At 39.9% G+C, this 16,474-nt stretch overlaps 1 protein-coding gene across 1 annotated transcript; it reads left to right on the forward strand.

Moving 5' to 3' along the window:
• Positions 1-1,354: 1,354 nt before the first annotated feature.
• Positions 1,355-10,896, forward strand: LOC139742555 (EF-hand domain-containing family member C2-like; the record flags this gene model as incomplete). Its single annotated transcript, XM_071653087.1, has 10 exons — positions 1,355-1,691; positions 3,375-3,598; positions 4,380-4,739; positions 5,174-5,312; positions 5,987-6,152; positions 6,984-7,126; positions 7,438-7,634; positions 8,644-8,777; positions 9,619-9,909; positions 10,674-10,896. Coding segments are annotated over 10 exons (2,193 nt in total), but the record flags the coding sequence as incomplete, so codon positions are not given.
• Between the last annotated feature and the right edge of the window lie 5,578 nt (positions 10,897-16,474).

A 16,474-nucleotide genomic window follows, 5' to 3' on the forward strand; every position in this document is an offset into this window, starting at 1 on the left:
ACTATACACTGATACAGGACCTATTAATTGGTATGACACACGACCATTTTTAAAAGTAGATTTACAAAAATGCAGACAGTACTGTATTAGTACAACTGTATTGTTAACTGGTTAGTCAGTAGCATACAAAACAGTTCAGTTCGGGAAACCCACTCACAAGGGGGGCCCCTCCTTATAAGTAACCCGTCCCCCTTATAAGTAACCCCGTCCCCCTTATAAGTAACCCCCAGGGCACCCCTTTCAAGGAGTCTCCACGCTCTTTTGCAATGCAACGCGAAAATAAAAGAACTGCGGCAATTCGCTTGATTATGTCCATAAAGCTTCACAAGTTTCCTAGTTACTCACGAAATTTGAGCAAAATCCGTTTGAGGCATCATATCTAAAATCATGAATTTAAATGCGATGTCAAACGACCCATGCGAATGCTGAAATGCGAGCGATTACTGGCGTGAGTGTCGCCAGGCGCGGCGGCGCGGCAAATGCTTGAGTGCAGACGTGGCGACTGTGTACATGTACTCAGTCGCCACGTCTGCACTCAAGCATTGCCGCGCCGCCGCGCCTGGCGACACTCGCGCCAGTAATCGCTCGCATTTCAGCATTCGCATGGGTCGTTTGACATCGCCTTTAAATCCATGATTTTAGATATGATGCCTCAAACCGATTTTGCTCAAATTTCGTGAGTAACTAGGAAACTTGTGAAGCTTTATGGACATAATCAAGCGAATTGCCGCAGTCCTTTCATTTTCGCGTTGCATTGCAAAAAAGCGTGGAGACTCCTTATAAGGGGTGCCCCGGGGGTTACTTATAAGGGGGACGGGGTTACTTATAAGGGGGACGGGTTACTTATAAGGAGGGGCCCCCCTTGTGAGTGGGTTTCCCGAACTGAGTTGCACACCTGCGCAGTCCTTAATCTGCATGATCGGATTAGATAACGGAGACCATCATAACTACTAATACTATAGTAGGCCTAGAGTCTATACACAGCCCAGTCGCTGTATAAATTTGCACGGCGTCTGGTCGGGCTAGCATGATCATATTCATGGCATTGCCGTAAGCATAGAATATGGCTCCAACGTTAGAGTAGGGCCTTGATAATGTTACATTGTTAGAGGGTTCTATACTTCTAGCTACACGACCATGACATGTAATCAAGTCATGTGCATTATTTTTTTTCTGTTTCTTGAAATGACTTGCTCTTTTTTTTTGGGGGGGGGGGGGGATCGAGCACTGTCTGGTTTGCATTAAGTATCCTTGTTGATTACCAATTTTTGTAAGAATTCAGTCTGATAGAATGGGATAGACTTAGGCCTGTTGTTGTTCTTTCATTGTATTTCTTATCTCTTCATTGACATAGTTGGGGAAGGAGAAGTTCCACAAGTCACAGCACTTTGACTACAGCAATGAGGTTCCCATGCTTGTCGGCGAGCACAAGCCTGGCATTGGGGGCTCGAAACTCCTCGGCCAGAAGGCTAAGCCCCAGTCCAGCAACATCCCCCAGGGGCAGGGCAATGCAGCACCCGCCTGGGTGGCCTTTGACAAGCAGGTCCTCCAGTTTGACGCCTTCTTCCAGGAAGCCGTTCACGAGATGCGGCAGCAATACCGCATCCGCAAGTGCAAGATCTACTTCTATCTGGAGGATGATTCGATCCAGGTCATCGAGCCTCAGGTTGAGAACAGCGGTATACCACAAGGTGGGCATCATGTACCGTACATTCATGTGCATCATCAATATGACACAGAGTTTGTAATACAGTTGTAATTATGATGGACCAATAAGTAGAAGTATATCCAAGGTATATTAGATAAGATTTCTAGTAAGTTTCATTGATGCATTTCTCAAATTTTTTATTCAGGTTTGTGTCTTGAGGTACAGTGCAAATGAAAGTTTTGATTCATGGCTGTAGGGTGGTAGACATCTGAAGCATTTCTTTCTTTGCTCTTTGCTTTTGTTGTGATAACCCTTGTCTTATATTGAAGTCAAGTCTCTTCCTACCTTTGCCATTCAAAATCATTGATGTTAAACTGATCATTTAATCTGAAAAACAAATACATTATCTGTAAGCCATTTCAAGTACAATTTATGTAAAATGCTAATTTTTCATTTTTTAAAAACATCTTAGCATTTTGATTACATGGAATCTCAGAAAGATGAAGAGATATTATAATCTATGATGCTCAAAACATTACAATATACGTGTGTATTTTTATGCCTCCGCCACGAAGTGGTGCCGGAGGCATTATGTTTTCGGGTTGTCTGTCCGTCCGTCCGTCCGTCCGTCCGTCCGTCCGTCTGTCCTTCCGTCTGTCCGTCCGTCCGTCCTTCCGTCCGTCCGTCCGTCCGTCCTTCCGTCCGTCCGTAATGAATTTTGTGGACAGGGTAACTATAAAAACCTTTTGAGGTATCCTAATGAAACTTAACATGTATGTGTATTAGGGGGTGAAGTTGTGCCTATCAACTTTTTGGTGCACATGCTCAAGGTCAAAGGTCAAAAGGTCAAGTAAAAATATTAAAATTTCACCTTTTTTCTCTGTACCTTGGAAATTGTTCAAGGTATCTTCATAGTACATAGTATATATACATGTACTGACTGGCAGTGATTATCTAGAACATTTAGGGTTCATGGGGTCAAAGGTCAGGGGTCAAAGGTCAAGGGAAACACTTCAAAATTTTACTATTTCCGTCATGTTTATGCAATGCTGGCAGGATTATTATATTTTTTACACTTGGTGTATGCATGCATAACCTAATAGAGATTCTTTGGAAAGTTTTTTTTTTTCTTTTGTTTTTGCCTCAATAGGTCAAAAGGTCAAAGATCAAGTGAAAGTGCTTAACTAAGCTTTTCCTCCATATCTCGGAAGTGGCTCAAGTTATCTTGAAACATACTACATATTTATGCATGTTCTGCCTGACAGTGATTATTTTATGAATTTTAGGGTCAAAGGCCAGATGAAAATGGTAACAATTTACTATTCAATACAGAAATTGCACTTTTTCTCCGTACCTTCAAAATAACTCAGATGCATAAACATATGAATGGGTCAAAGTCAAGTCAAAGTCCTTAACTCCCAAATACATGCTCTCCTACAGTTGTATTCATCCAATTAAACCTAAGTCAAGGAAGGTGAACATTTAACACATTTGTGACAAACTTGTCGTTTTAATATTTTGCCACTTTTGTGAAAATGTAATCACACATTGTCCACATGAACTATCTGTACCTATTAGGAGAATCATGCATTATGGCGGAGGCATACCAGTCGCCATAGCGACATTTCTAGTTCAATATAGAATAGCTGTTAGTATACGTAGTTCTCCTCGAATATGAAATCAGCAGTGCACATCATAATGAAATAAAACCTGTTTATGATTACAGGAACCCTCATCAGGAGACATCGAATCCCTCTCCCACCTCCCAACGACAACCAATTCTACACCGTGGAATATTTCAATGTGGACCAAGAGATCACCCTGTATGGCCGCACCTTCAAGATTACGGGCTGCGACCAGTTCACCTTCAACTTTCTGCGCAAGCTCGGAGTGCGTGTCAGAGAACCAGCCGACACACCTAAGGATCCTTACACCAACTTCAGGAAAGGGGTATGTGCAGAACTTGGCTCTGTGCTGTATGAAATGTATTCTACTGTTTTCACCCTTGCCAGTTTGCTGATAATACAGTGGACTCCCATTATAACGAAGTCCTTGGGACCAGCAGTTTTCTCACGTGATATCAATTGATATTTCGTTAAAACCGAACAAATAAACAATTAAAAAACCTTATATTGCGGCCTGAATTTTTATTTCCTTGTAACCAGAATTTTGTTATAACTGTGTTCGATATAACAAAAGTACACTGTATATGAAATCTTGGTTCAATGACACTGGACCATTTTGTTATCAGAAGACAAAGCTATGGCAGGTTAATAACTATAAGGTACACTCAAGATAACATGATATTTTTTCATTACTTCCACATCATATTCAAGAATGCAAGTTTTGTGAAATATATACAATGTATTATGAGAATAGTTTAAAGGTGCAAACTAGCAAGGAAGCACTGCCTTGCTCTGGTTTTCTAATTCTTTTGTTTCTTCTGTTCAAATCCTAAGGTCCAGATTTTTTGCATCAGTGGCTGCTTTGATTGCGATAAAGGGCATTTTTCAACATTTAATGTCCCAGTGATTTTTGTTGTTGTTGTTGTTGTTATCATTCTTTCAATGAATTAAACAACTGTGCACTTACTTTTTTTTAATTTACTTTTTTTTTCACTCCTTAATGTCTGTGTTGCATTTAGATAATTTGAGAAACTCTTTCCTAGCACACCTCCAGAGCAGGTTCATGACTATTAAAATCATCTCCTTTCTCATGCCACCGTCCACAGATGGATGAAGCCCAGCAGCCGCTGCGTCCCTACGAGAAGGTGGACACCCTCAAGCAGTTCCTGGACCACGATCGCCACGTTCTGCGCTTCCTCTGCTTCTGGGACGACAGGGACAACATGTTTGGTGATCTGCGCGAGTTCTACCTCCACTACTTCCTGGCAGACGACACCATCGAGATCAAGGAGATCATCCCGCCCAACTCGGGGCGCGACAAGACGCCCATGTTCCTCAGGCGCGGTCGCCTGTCGAAGACTTCTCCCGAGGCACTGCGGCAGCCTGGTGAGATCACTGGTCGCACTGTGCTGAATGTCTTTGGACCAACCGGCCATGGAGGGCGCTATATTCTTGACAGTTTGAAGGTATGTTTATTTACATGAGCACAAGGTGTTTGTTAGCTCGTTGAGGATGGGCTGATTTTGCTACAACGAGCATTTCCCTTAGACACTTGCCCGAGTATACTCAGGACTCGTCCTCAACGGGTTATGAGGTATACCAGTCATACGAGTATGTGACTGATGGAATGTGAAAAAGGCTGTAAAGACTGAAAAGCTAGTATAGGTTGAAGTCTAGATATGTTTGATAAATTGTGATTTACTATTCCAAAAGAGTTTTTACTTCCACCCATGTGTAAACTGCTACAAGAAAGTACTGGCATGACTCTTAACCCATTCTGATTATCTAATTCTGAAGATTTAAGACACCCATGTCACTTGAATGATTCAAGGGGAAGCAACAAGTAGAACAACTGTAAGTTTTGGAGTTTAATATGCTTCATCTTTCCCATCGTATGCAGACTGGAGCAGTGCATTCTGAGTTTTACCATGACAGTGATCTGACCATCGGCAGCACCATCAATGCCAACGGCCGTACCCTCATTTTGGCTGACTGTGATGACTTCACCAAAGAGTACTACACCAGAAAATATGGCATCAGTAAGTATGCTTTGTCCCAGGGTCTGTTTGTGCAGAAAATATTGTGTCTGTTGAAATCAAGCATATGAAAACAAGGGTGGGCCTGAATTTCAATTCTGACATTTTATGCAATGCACCCAGTGTAAACTGCTCTAATGCTTTTGTATCAGTCATCATAGATTATATGGATGTGTAAGCAGACTAATGATCATATATATTTCTTTCCAATTTTTAAAATTGCTGCAGTTCACATGCCAGCCAGAAGTCATAAATACAGAGTATTTGTTATGCCCCATACAATTCTGCCTGAGTGCTAAAAGGGCATGAAAAAGTATATACACACACGAAAAAAATACCATCATTTGTCATATGTCTATTACCACAATAATTAAGTGATAGCAGAATTTTAGATGGTATGATTTACTGACAATTAATCATACATATTATTTCAAGGGCTTTCAGATTTGTGTCTAAAAGTTACTGCCAAAATAAAAGACTAGTGTGCTCATCAAACAACAAAATGCTTATTTCTATTGTCTGTTATAAACATAACAACATATTACTTCACCCTACTTACATAAGCATCACTGCAGCTATCAGATATAGAGCATGGGGGATAAGCACATACCCTAGCACAGAAGTCTCATTTCCAGCATTGTATGCCAACTGATCAACTTTACCCCCTTCTCCCCCAGATGACTTTGCCCCCGTTAACTACAGGAACGATCCTGGCGGTGCAGGCAAACGGGTGTGGCCGCCTTACACCGGTTTCGGCTCCGAGGAGGACTCCCTGTGCTCCTGCATGGGTCTCCTGCCCAAGCCGCCCCGCCGAGACTTCATCAAATTCATGGAGAAGGACAGGTGAGACTTTCATGGAGTGTCTTTAAACATTTCTTAAAGGTACTGCTTACCTTTGGGAGCAGTGCTTTAAAAAATGTTCGAGTTATCACATTTGATGCATATGTGTAGGTCAGTTGTATCACAAAACATCCTACCATATAAGAATTTTGCAATAAAGCGTAAGATATAAGGAGATATTAATATTTTTTCTCACTAAACCGTAACTGTAGATGGTTTAGTCCAGAAACAATCTTTTTATAACTATTGTTCACATTTTGTATATAAATGATAGTTGACATTGATTATACTGATTCACTTTTTTTGCACTGGTTGTTTCTATCCCTAACTCACATTTCAGAACTATTTTGAAGCACTAAAGCTGGGTTTTTGTTTCATCTGTAAATGGTGAACAATGTTAAATTTGTGGCCTTTTGCCGACCACCAGTGAAGTGATATGACTGGTCTGCTAGGGGATTCATAATGTAAGGATGTTTTTTCTCGCTACTGTTCACATTTGCACAATATACACACACATTTGAAACCATTCTGAAGCCTTGATCCTGTTTCTTGTAATATCTCTAGTTTTTGCTGAACAACTTTTTCCATTTTTTTGATTTTCCAAAATTCACAATTACTTTGTGTAGATTTTTACTGTGCATCTAATTCCCCAGACCAAAGACATTTTTGCAATTCAGTGGTCCCGTATGCTACAGGGAAGACAGCACTTTTGTTGGGGGAAAAAAAAATGTGTAAAGAATTTTTATTAATATGATTGACCTTAATCCACTTTGCTGATGCGCTGCCCATGTCACTATCATCATAACCATTTATTGTTGTTAATTCTCATTGTAGGCATGGTCTAGATAGCAATGTGCTTCGCTTTGTGGCTCGTCTGGACACCACCAAGCCAATCGATGTCGACCGCCGCTTCATCATCTCATACTTCTTGTCTGACGACACCATTGCTGTGTTCGAGCCACCTGAAAGGAACTCCGGTGAGACTCTCTTTCTCAACATTCCAGTTGTTCTGTGCTCAAGAGATGAATGTATTAAGGCATTGTTATTCACAAGTGACATAGATTTAACCACATGTACGTGACATTTGCTTTGTTGTTGCAGTTATCTTCTTTGAGTCTTTCAATGTTCTTCTGTATTGTTTCTCTGCGAGTGCTTCCATTTTAGTACTGCATGTGTTTCATGCGTTATGTCTAAATGGGGAAAATTGTAGTTTCAAACTCAGATGCCAGCCTGTTGTTACTGTTGTAGATTCTGTTCCACTCATGCTCATCAATTTTCCCTCCTGCAGGCATCATTGGCGGCAAGTTCCTGGAGCGTGGGCGGATCAAGAAGCCGAACCAGCCGCGCTTCGGCACGGAACTCTCCGAGTACTTCACCGCTCGCGATCTCTACGTGGGCAGTCGCCTCAATTTCCACAGCCATTTCTTCATTCTCATCGACGCCGACGAGTATGCTTTCAGATACATGGAGAAACATGCAGATGGGGTGAGTCTGTGACCAAGACTAGTGAATGATGCACCCTAATACATAATCTTATATGGGGATTAAATGTGACCCTGCCTCACAAAACCAACAAAAAGTTGTCAGACATGGATTATTAGTTAAGAGGAGAATGTGAAAGAGTAGACTCTAAGCTTTAAAATGATGTACAAGTCGATTCAAATGAACTTTCCTAACCTATCTAAATATTGGAAAGAAAGCACACACTCTGGAAAAGTGTGAACTGAGAAAAGAGGCTCTGAAGTACAGGGTCTATTCAAGTGTTTAATCTTTACCAAGCTGTGCTAGGTGTGTGATAAGTGAGACAAAAACAGAATGTGAACTGCCGGGGCAACAATGATGAAGGGATTACATGATTAAGTTGAAATTGAGCATACTTTATCAACACATTGGCCCGAATTCATGAAGGTGGTGTAAACTTAAACCATGGTACAAATTTAGACCATGGTCTAAAATAAGCGTTAAATAGGCGTACCAATACATGCGCGCATCAATGCACGTTTTTTTTTACTGGATGCCTGTTAGCTTACGCAATCTGTCAATCATAAATACGCAGAAGAAATATACATAAACCATGGTTTAAATTTAGACCACCTTCGTGAATTTGGGCCATTCAGTCCATGGTTATTGCCAACTTCCAAAGCAGCAGAATCGTCCTTTCTAAAGTTATTAGAGTTGATAAGTGAAGGGTGCGTATGGGTTTTCGAGAAATGAAATGAAAATGAAAACAATGCAATTTGAGTAATTATCAAAATATCTGATAATTGCACCAAGTATTTCTAGTGAGGATAGAGTGTAGAGTAGTGATGAAGAAAACCTGATCAAGACTGCAAATGACGTTGAAATCTTTCCTAACCTTTTTGTTTATGCGTTCTTTGAGACAATTTGGTATGAATTCTAATAAGAGGTTTGATAATGACAATATCCATTTCTCGTTATGTATGTAGTGGAGTGAAAATAAAAGATCTCTGATTGTTTGTTTTCCACCTGTCAGTTTCCCATGGCCAACATTGGCATCCTCATGCAGAAGATCAGCTCCATTGCTGCCCAGCATCGTGAGCAAATCAAGGAGTTCCTCAAGCGGAATGACTCCAACAATACCGGCCACCTAGAGTACGACCAGTTCAGGTAAAGGAGAATGCAGTCTTGTGAATCTGCAGTGTACTGCACGTAGATTGTTTTTGCTAAATTGGAGCAGCGTTCTTGCTTTTTTCGCAGAGAATTTCTCATCTGATTGTTAAACCTGTATGTTCCAGTCTCTGGTAATTACTGTATATGCCAAATATTTCGCAAGGTTTTTATTTTCGCGAATTTAGCGAGTCAGGTGCTATGCGCGAAATTAAAGACACGCGAAAATATTGACTCTGATCCCGATGTGGATGTGACGTACGCGTGTACATTTCTCCGTTCAGTACAGGATTCCACGATTGTGAATTTAACCTCTTGCAAAATCGTTGGGAATTCCCGATACGCGAAAATTTAGACTCGCAAAATATATGGCGTATACAGGTACACTAAAGTCAGAACGAGTATACCTATGAATGAATCAGTTTATTATACTTGTCAAAATTATAGCCAAACAGCACCAAACTGCTGTAAGCCAGAGCAGTTTCTTTCTTATTTTCTTTCAAATAAATTCACTTCACTGCTATTAAAGTGTCATATGACTAACTGCAGTTACTACCGCAACAACTAATTTCTCGTGGTTTGCTATTCATTGTCCAGTTGCTGTGATGGCATCTGCAATTGTTCTAAATTCCATAGTTGCATAGTAATTTAGTGAAAGTGGACCCAGGCGGTGTCCGGTTCACTTTACTGCTACGTCCTTTTGCAATACACTGCTATTGTGTGCAGAGTAGTTACTCATACTAGTACTCCGTAGTACCATTAAAGTTCAGTTGGTAGCTTTTACCAAATATTTATTTAGGGCATTCATCTTGCATTGTCCTTGTTTTCGTACAATTTGCAGAAACCTGCTCGTGCAACTTGGTGGCAGCCACCTGTCGGAGCACGAGATCATCGTCATCGCCCGTTACTATAGCGACACGCAGGATGTCAAGCTGAGCCAGGAGGCGCTGGTCTCCATTGTGCAGGAGCAGCTGAAGAAGAACGCTTTCGAGAACTTTGCCAAGCTTCGCGAGGGCTTCCTGCAGCACGACACGGACAAGTCCGGGTACCTGGACGCTGCCCTCGTGCGCAGCACCTGCAACGCCTTCCACCTCCCTCTCCCAGACGACCTGCTGAGGGTGCTCATCTCAAGGTTAGAACCGAAGTTCAATTCTGCTGGCTGGACAATTTAGAGGGGGCTATATTGTATTCTTAGTTTGTTTCTACTCTCAGTGAATGTGATATACTGTATATGACACATATGTTGTAATTGCAACTGGCAAGACAGTTTCACGAGTGAATGAGTTTGTCATTGAGAACCACAGTGACTAAATAAGAAATGAGTATTATATCTCTTCATGAGAACACTTAGTGACTTCTCACTTTGGAAACAATATATGGGGCTTTTGTTTCATAGGAGATGATATATTTGCGAGTCCCGAACATCAGCCGACTTTGGAAATTCTCAAAAATTAAAGATTTGCAAAACGTACCATGCATATATTATCTCATGCGGGGTTATCATCACAGATTTTGTGACTCACTCCAGTCGGCACCAACACTCCTTGCATGTTTCCACTACATTTCCCTCCTTCAGCTGTGGCTTGTGCTACCTTTTTGTCACGATAGTTGCTATACCTGTAAAATACCTCATTTATAATACAGCAAAGTAGTTCTACTGGTTAGTTCGAGGTATAGGGTGGTATGATTTGAAAGTGGTGCTATGTTATACCTTTGTGATAACTTGGAAAATAAGTGGACTGAAAGTGGACTGTGAACCCTGTGGCAAAATCTATGACTGATCACAAATTTTGAGGTCCTACATCCACATCAGTGCAGATGGGATCACACTGCATTGCAATGTGCTTGTATTTTCATCTATGATGATTCATGTGAATTTATTTCCATTCGATGCAGACTGGAGACAAACGAAGACGGTCAAGTAAACTACAATGCCTTCATCGTCCACCTGAACTGGCGGGACAACCCAGTGACCACCGCCCAGTACATTGCTCCCCCGGCCAAGTTTGACGAGTCCTGGACGGGTCAAGAGAGCAAGGACGGCGTGAAGAGGGTCAACTACATGGCACTGCTGCAGAGTCTCTTTCCAGACATGTAGATAAAACAAGACAAGGGATGCACAAGATGACCAAAAGAAAGGACTCCTCCTCCTCGTAGAACACACATGATCTTGTCTTCATGTGAAGTTTGGCTGGTCAACATTTGGTGAAACCTGTAATAAGATATGGATGCCTTGAATGGATCGTCATCACAATGTGACTTTATAATGCTGCCATGCATTCATGATGAGAAGTCCTCAATTCTTCAAGTGCTCATCTAGCTCTAATCCAAGAGAATGCGACTGTTGATTGGTCAAAGCGTTTGAATATTTTGGTGTACAATTGACAATACAAGTGGAGCACAGCAGATATCTTACATCCAAATGCAAATGCTAACTTTTTAAAAATACCCATGGTTTGAGTGGATCGCTTTGCAAATACAGTATATTGTTAGTCGGAGATATGTTTTTTTTTTTCTTTTTTTAATAACCTTTCATGTAGATCTGACCACAAGATCCTGGTCAGCATCAGAAATATATTATTTCCGCCTGGTGTGCCTCTTGCTCTTTGACCAATAAAAGTTTATGTTAACCCTCCATCCATTAAATGTATGTGGGGAAAGAATGCAAGCTAGTGATATTGTGAAAAGGTTTTCTTGCAGAATTCACTGTGTAGTACTGTACCAAAATGTACATATATATGGAAAGACATTTTTATGTTTTGGTGATATGTTAAACCTACATGAATGTCCCAAATTTTAGAATCATGCATTTCATGTATATTTATTGTCATATATTGCATTTGTCAAGTTGAATATAGTATAATTCATCACAATGCCTTTTGATTGCACATACGGGAAGGATTTTTCTTGAAATCTTCCAAGTTGCTTATTTTTCTGAAAACCGTTGCTTTTTTGTTTCATCACTGGTATAACTGAGCAGTATAGTCCTTTGTATTAATGTTTTAAGGCCTTAAAACATTGATTAATGATACCAAGTATTGCTGTTTACATTGAAAATTATTTCATGGCTACAATCTGTCACTTGAAAATACTGGGATTTAAAGGGACTGTACAGTACTGGTTGAGGTGGGGATTCATGTTTTCAACTTTCCTAAGTGAGATAATGAGAAACGTCCTATGAAATATGAAAGAGCATGTAATTTTAAGAAGGATTCAACGTTTATTTGATGAAGATTGGTTTTCAAATGGCTGAGATATCCAAAAAAGTGATGATAATAAAAGGCGACAGGCCACGCCTTTTATTGGGACCTCTTTGTTTCACCTTGTTTTTGGATATCTTGGCCATTTCAAAACCGATTTTCATCAAATAAACTTTTGACACCCCTTAGAATTGCATGCTCTTTGACATCTCATAGAGTGGTTTCTCAATATCTCGCAAAACGTTAAAAGCTAAATCCTCACCTCAACCAGAACTGTACACACCCTTCAATGTAAACTGTGATTTTTACAGCCAGTGAAACCAGTGCATTCACCAGTAACATCACATCATAATACATGTGTAGAATACCTCAATATATTGTACAATCCCACAAATCCAAGGCAAGAGCAATGGTTTTCAGAATGACAGTGCATGAAGCTCTTAAGCGAACATACCAGTACAGTTTGGGACAATATTTTTTTCTTCAGCATTTGTAAATATATTGTGCAGAAATAAAAAGACTCCTATAAATATTGTTGAAAATGTACGTGCCTGATGCTTGTTTTGACCCAGTGCATTTGCTCTCATCTGGTAAAGGTTACAGCTGCCATCTGCAAAAGATTTTCTTTTCTTTTCAGTGTATGTGTGTGTGGGGGTGGGGCGGGGGCATATCTGAAATTTGTGGAAATGTGTCAATTATTTCATGTTATCAGTGTGATTACACAATAGCTGATGATACAAGACAAGTATGTATCGTGCAACCTGTAGAAAATGCCAAAGAACTGGCTTTAAATGAGATCTACAATTCTTCTATCACATATGTTCTTGTGTCACTTGTTATTTAGTACTATCATGAGAGCTACCTGCAACATAAAATGAGAAAGTGTTGGTATCACATAAGCAAAGAACACTAACACGCTATAATGACATGCATGGTTTTCACTCATATCTCACACCAAAGGTGAATACAACATTAGTTATGTACAGTGCACTCCCGTTATAACGAACACGGTTATAATGACATTCCGGTTCTAATGAAGTAAAAATTTGGGCTGCAATGTCATCCACTCTATGTATTTCTATTGTTTATTTGTTCGGTTATAAGGAAATTCCAATATATAACGAAAGAAAACTGCCGGTCCCGAGGACTTCGTTGTAACGGGAGTCCACTGTATATGCAATGAAACATTCACCAAAGGTCACTTGTTGGATGACCTACCAACACACCCGACTTGAATTCTTGGTCTCAGTAAAACTCATGCAGTCCTGCTACGCAAGCTCTAGGTTCCAAACAATCCTACAATAGTCAATGCATTCGCATAGGAAATTATGAGAACATTTCAATGTTGGAACATCAATAGCATGCATCCTCAAAGCTTCTGTTCTTGTAGGCCCACATTCATGAAGGTGGTTTAAACTTAGACCATGGTATGAAAATTGTACCATGGTCTAAAATTAGCGTGAAATAGGCATACCTTTGACATGCACGTATCAATGCGCTTTTGCTACTGGACATCTGTTGGCGTACGCAATCTGTTAATCGTATTTACGCAGAAGAAATGTGCATAAACCATGGTTTAAACCATAGTTTTAATTTTTAATTTTAACCTTCGTGAATTTGGGCCGTAGAGTTATAATCTCTCACACCACCATTCAGCATCAGCATTGCCATCATCAGTATTGACATCGTCTAAGGTGACCACCATCTTGAGCATTAGGGATTAGTCACAGCAACCCTAAAATTATTTTCCTCCCCTCTTCCTTCTCCTCTCCCTCCTCCTCTGCCTCTTTCTCCTTCTCCTCCTCCTCCTTAGCAACATCCCTCATCCTCACATTCTCTCATTTCCAATGCTGCCAACTTCAACAAATGAATCTTGCTCGTTAGATCTCAAGGATCAGCTTCATATGAAGATTTATTGTATCTAGCTTTCCAAAAAACAATGTGCAAGATACAAATACAAGTGCCAAGATCAGTAATATATGACTCTGCTGCAGCAGCTGCATCATTCTTTTCTCCCTCTCCTTGAGAAAGTAGTTCACTGCAATTGACTGCACCATGCAAACACTCTAACACAGCCACGCAACAGGAAGCACACAAGGACATTGCAGATATTTGGGAGTGCTTCAAGGTTTCGATACCAATGGCTGCATTTGATATCGCTAGCTTAGATTCCTGCAGTGAGGAGTGAGCCACATTTCTCTATAATTTGATGGTCATCAAACACATTGCTCAGAATTTCGCAGAGCACACACAGATATCTTTTTACAAGCTTGCAGCCAGGGTGAACTTTGCTAGAACAGGAAATAGATATATAATGCTATATTTTATAGTGCTTCATACTATTTTCTGAAAATAAGGCTGTATTCACCAGGACCACCAGAATTCATCAACGGAACACAATTCTGTGTCTTTTAAAACCTCATGACTTGCCTTACAAGTCATTTCCCTTCCCTCAGCAGAGTAATCTAATGGGTTGTGGAGTGAGAATTGCTTGTAGGCCTATCGTGAAGAAATTTCTATCTCAGATGGATGCATTTTACATGACTACAAGATGAAGAGAAAAACAAGCAATCTAATGATTGCTGTGCAGTTGACTTAATGAAGATGATCAATGTTCAGTAACCTTGAAGAATGACCCACTTTGTACATCGACATTTCTCATTCATTTCTACCCTTCTTGATACATTACATTTTCATTGAACTTTGTAGCTGAAGTCATGGATGGGAAATGACACTCCAGCTGAAATTCAGTAACCTATTTTCATACCACCTTGCCTTTAGACCTCTTCACTCCCTTTACCTATAAATTTGTGTATTTATACCTTTCTCCTAAAATATATAATCATAATCACAACAGAGAACATTTAATTTCAGCTAGTCATGTCTTCTGTACCATACTTGCTCCAAGTTTTGAAAAATTCAGTATAGACTTTTTATGAAATCACAATAATGATATTTGGAGCACACAGACGTAGAGATGGACATGTGGATGTATGGATAGACGGATAAACAAAAACATATAATGCCTCCATCTCCCTCTTGCAAAGTAAGCACAATACTGACTGCATACTGTGAAATCAAGGTATGTAGCAAGACAACGTGGACCCTTTAATATATTTTACACCTGGAAGGCAAAAATTTTAATCTCATCACTGTGCATGTTGACTTCTGTTATAAATCGCTGCAAGATTTTCAATTGAGGAGCTAGCCTACAGCAGAGTAAGGAAAAATTGAAATATTTCCAAAGGCAAGATTGAATAGCTTTTTATGCTACGAGGTAACAGAAGAGATGCAAAAGACGGGGAGGCTTTGTATTGCTGCCTTGAAAAATCAGAGGCAAAGAAACTAAGGATGTGTGATATGTTACTAGCAACTGCCCGCAATGTACTTCAAGTACTCGTGATAAAAACAATGACCCAAAAAGGTATGAAAATTGGAAAAATATTTCACAAACAAAACATATAGAAGATCAGAAGCCAGTCAACTCCACGTCATAATTCTACTCACTATCCTAGTTTAGAACTTTATGACACACAACATAGGACAGAGTTTTTATACAAAGATCCTTTACAGCTTAATCAAGCATTTGTTATTTACACAGTCCGAGTTTGCAATACACCCACAAAGCCTGGAGCACTTATTTCTACAGCTGATTTTTACCCTAGCAGCATTATTTACTCCACTCAAATTATTGTGATTTTGGACAACACTTTTACAGAAGACAGAATTTAAGACTGTTCCCTGGTTTTAATAGGATCTGACCTATGTAATGATACTTTCCAGGCACAATATTGTCTTAGCCTATATCCTATATTATACTGTAAAAGTGGACAATTTTTGTAATTTTTCACACTCAGTTGGTTAAGATAAATTTTGTATTCTTCAATTCTGTGAAATCAAAACATAAAATAGTATTACAGCAAGTAAAATTTTCATGTGTTTTAGTTTTTGTGCTGTAGTTTCAAGTCATGGTAAATCAGGTGAAAATTTTCACACTGAGAGATTTTCCACTTTTACTGTACCCTGAAATTCCTACTATTCTTCAATCCGCGCATCCTCTGGTGGAAACCAATCTTGAAGATTTTTCAGCTCCTCATCGATCTGAGCCTTCCTCTTCTTGAGGTCATTCAAGGCTTTCTCCGATTCTTGGTTCTCAGCAGTCAGCATGGAACTGAGAGAGGACAGAAGGAAAGCGAAAAGGAATAGGAATAGAGAAGTGAAGGGAGAGAGCTTGTGTAAGGTGGAATTTAAGCCACTGCATGCCACAGTAATTTCCTGTTCAGAGTTATGTGTGTGATATTAGTGTACATTTGACTCATTGATACAGAAAGGGGATAAAGAAGCTAGGCCTTTAGATATATGGCTGCAGTTGTCTGTAAGTTGCAAATACCTGTGTCATTCTTCTTTACTCTTTTGTTTGAAGTAATTTTTTTACAAAAGCACAAAATAAAGGACACTTTTGCCTTTCATGTTTTGCAGCCAACTAAAGAATGTACA

This window comes from Diadema antillarum, unplaced genomic scaffold (assembly GCF_040938485.1).
Source record: "Diadema antillarum isolate AM-2024a unplaced genomic scaffold, OU_Dant_1.0 seq00001005_RagTag, whole genome shotgun sequence".
Lineage (NCBI taxonomy): Eukaryota > Metazoa > Echinodermata > Echinoidea > Diadematoida > Diadematidae > Diadema > Diadema antillarum.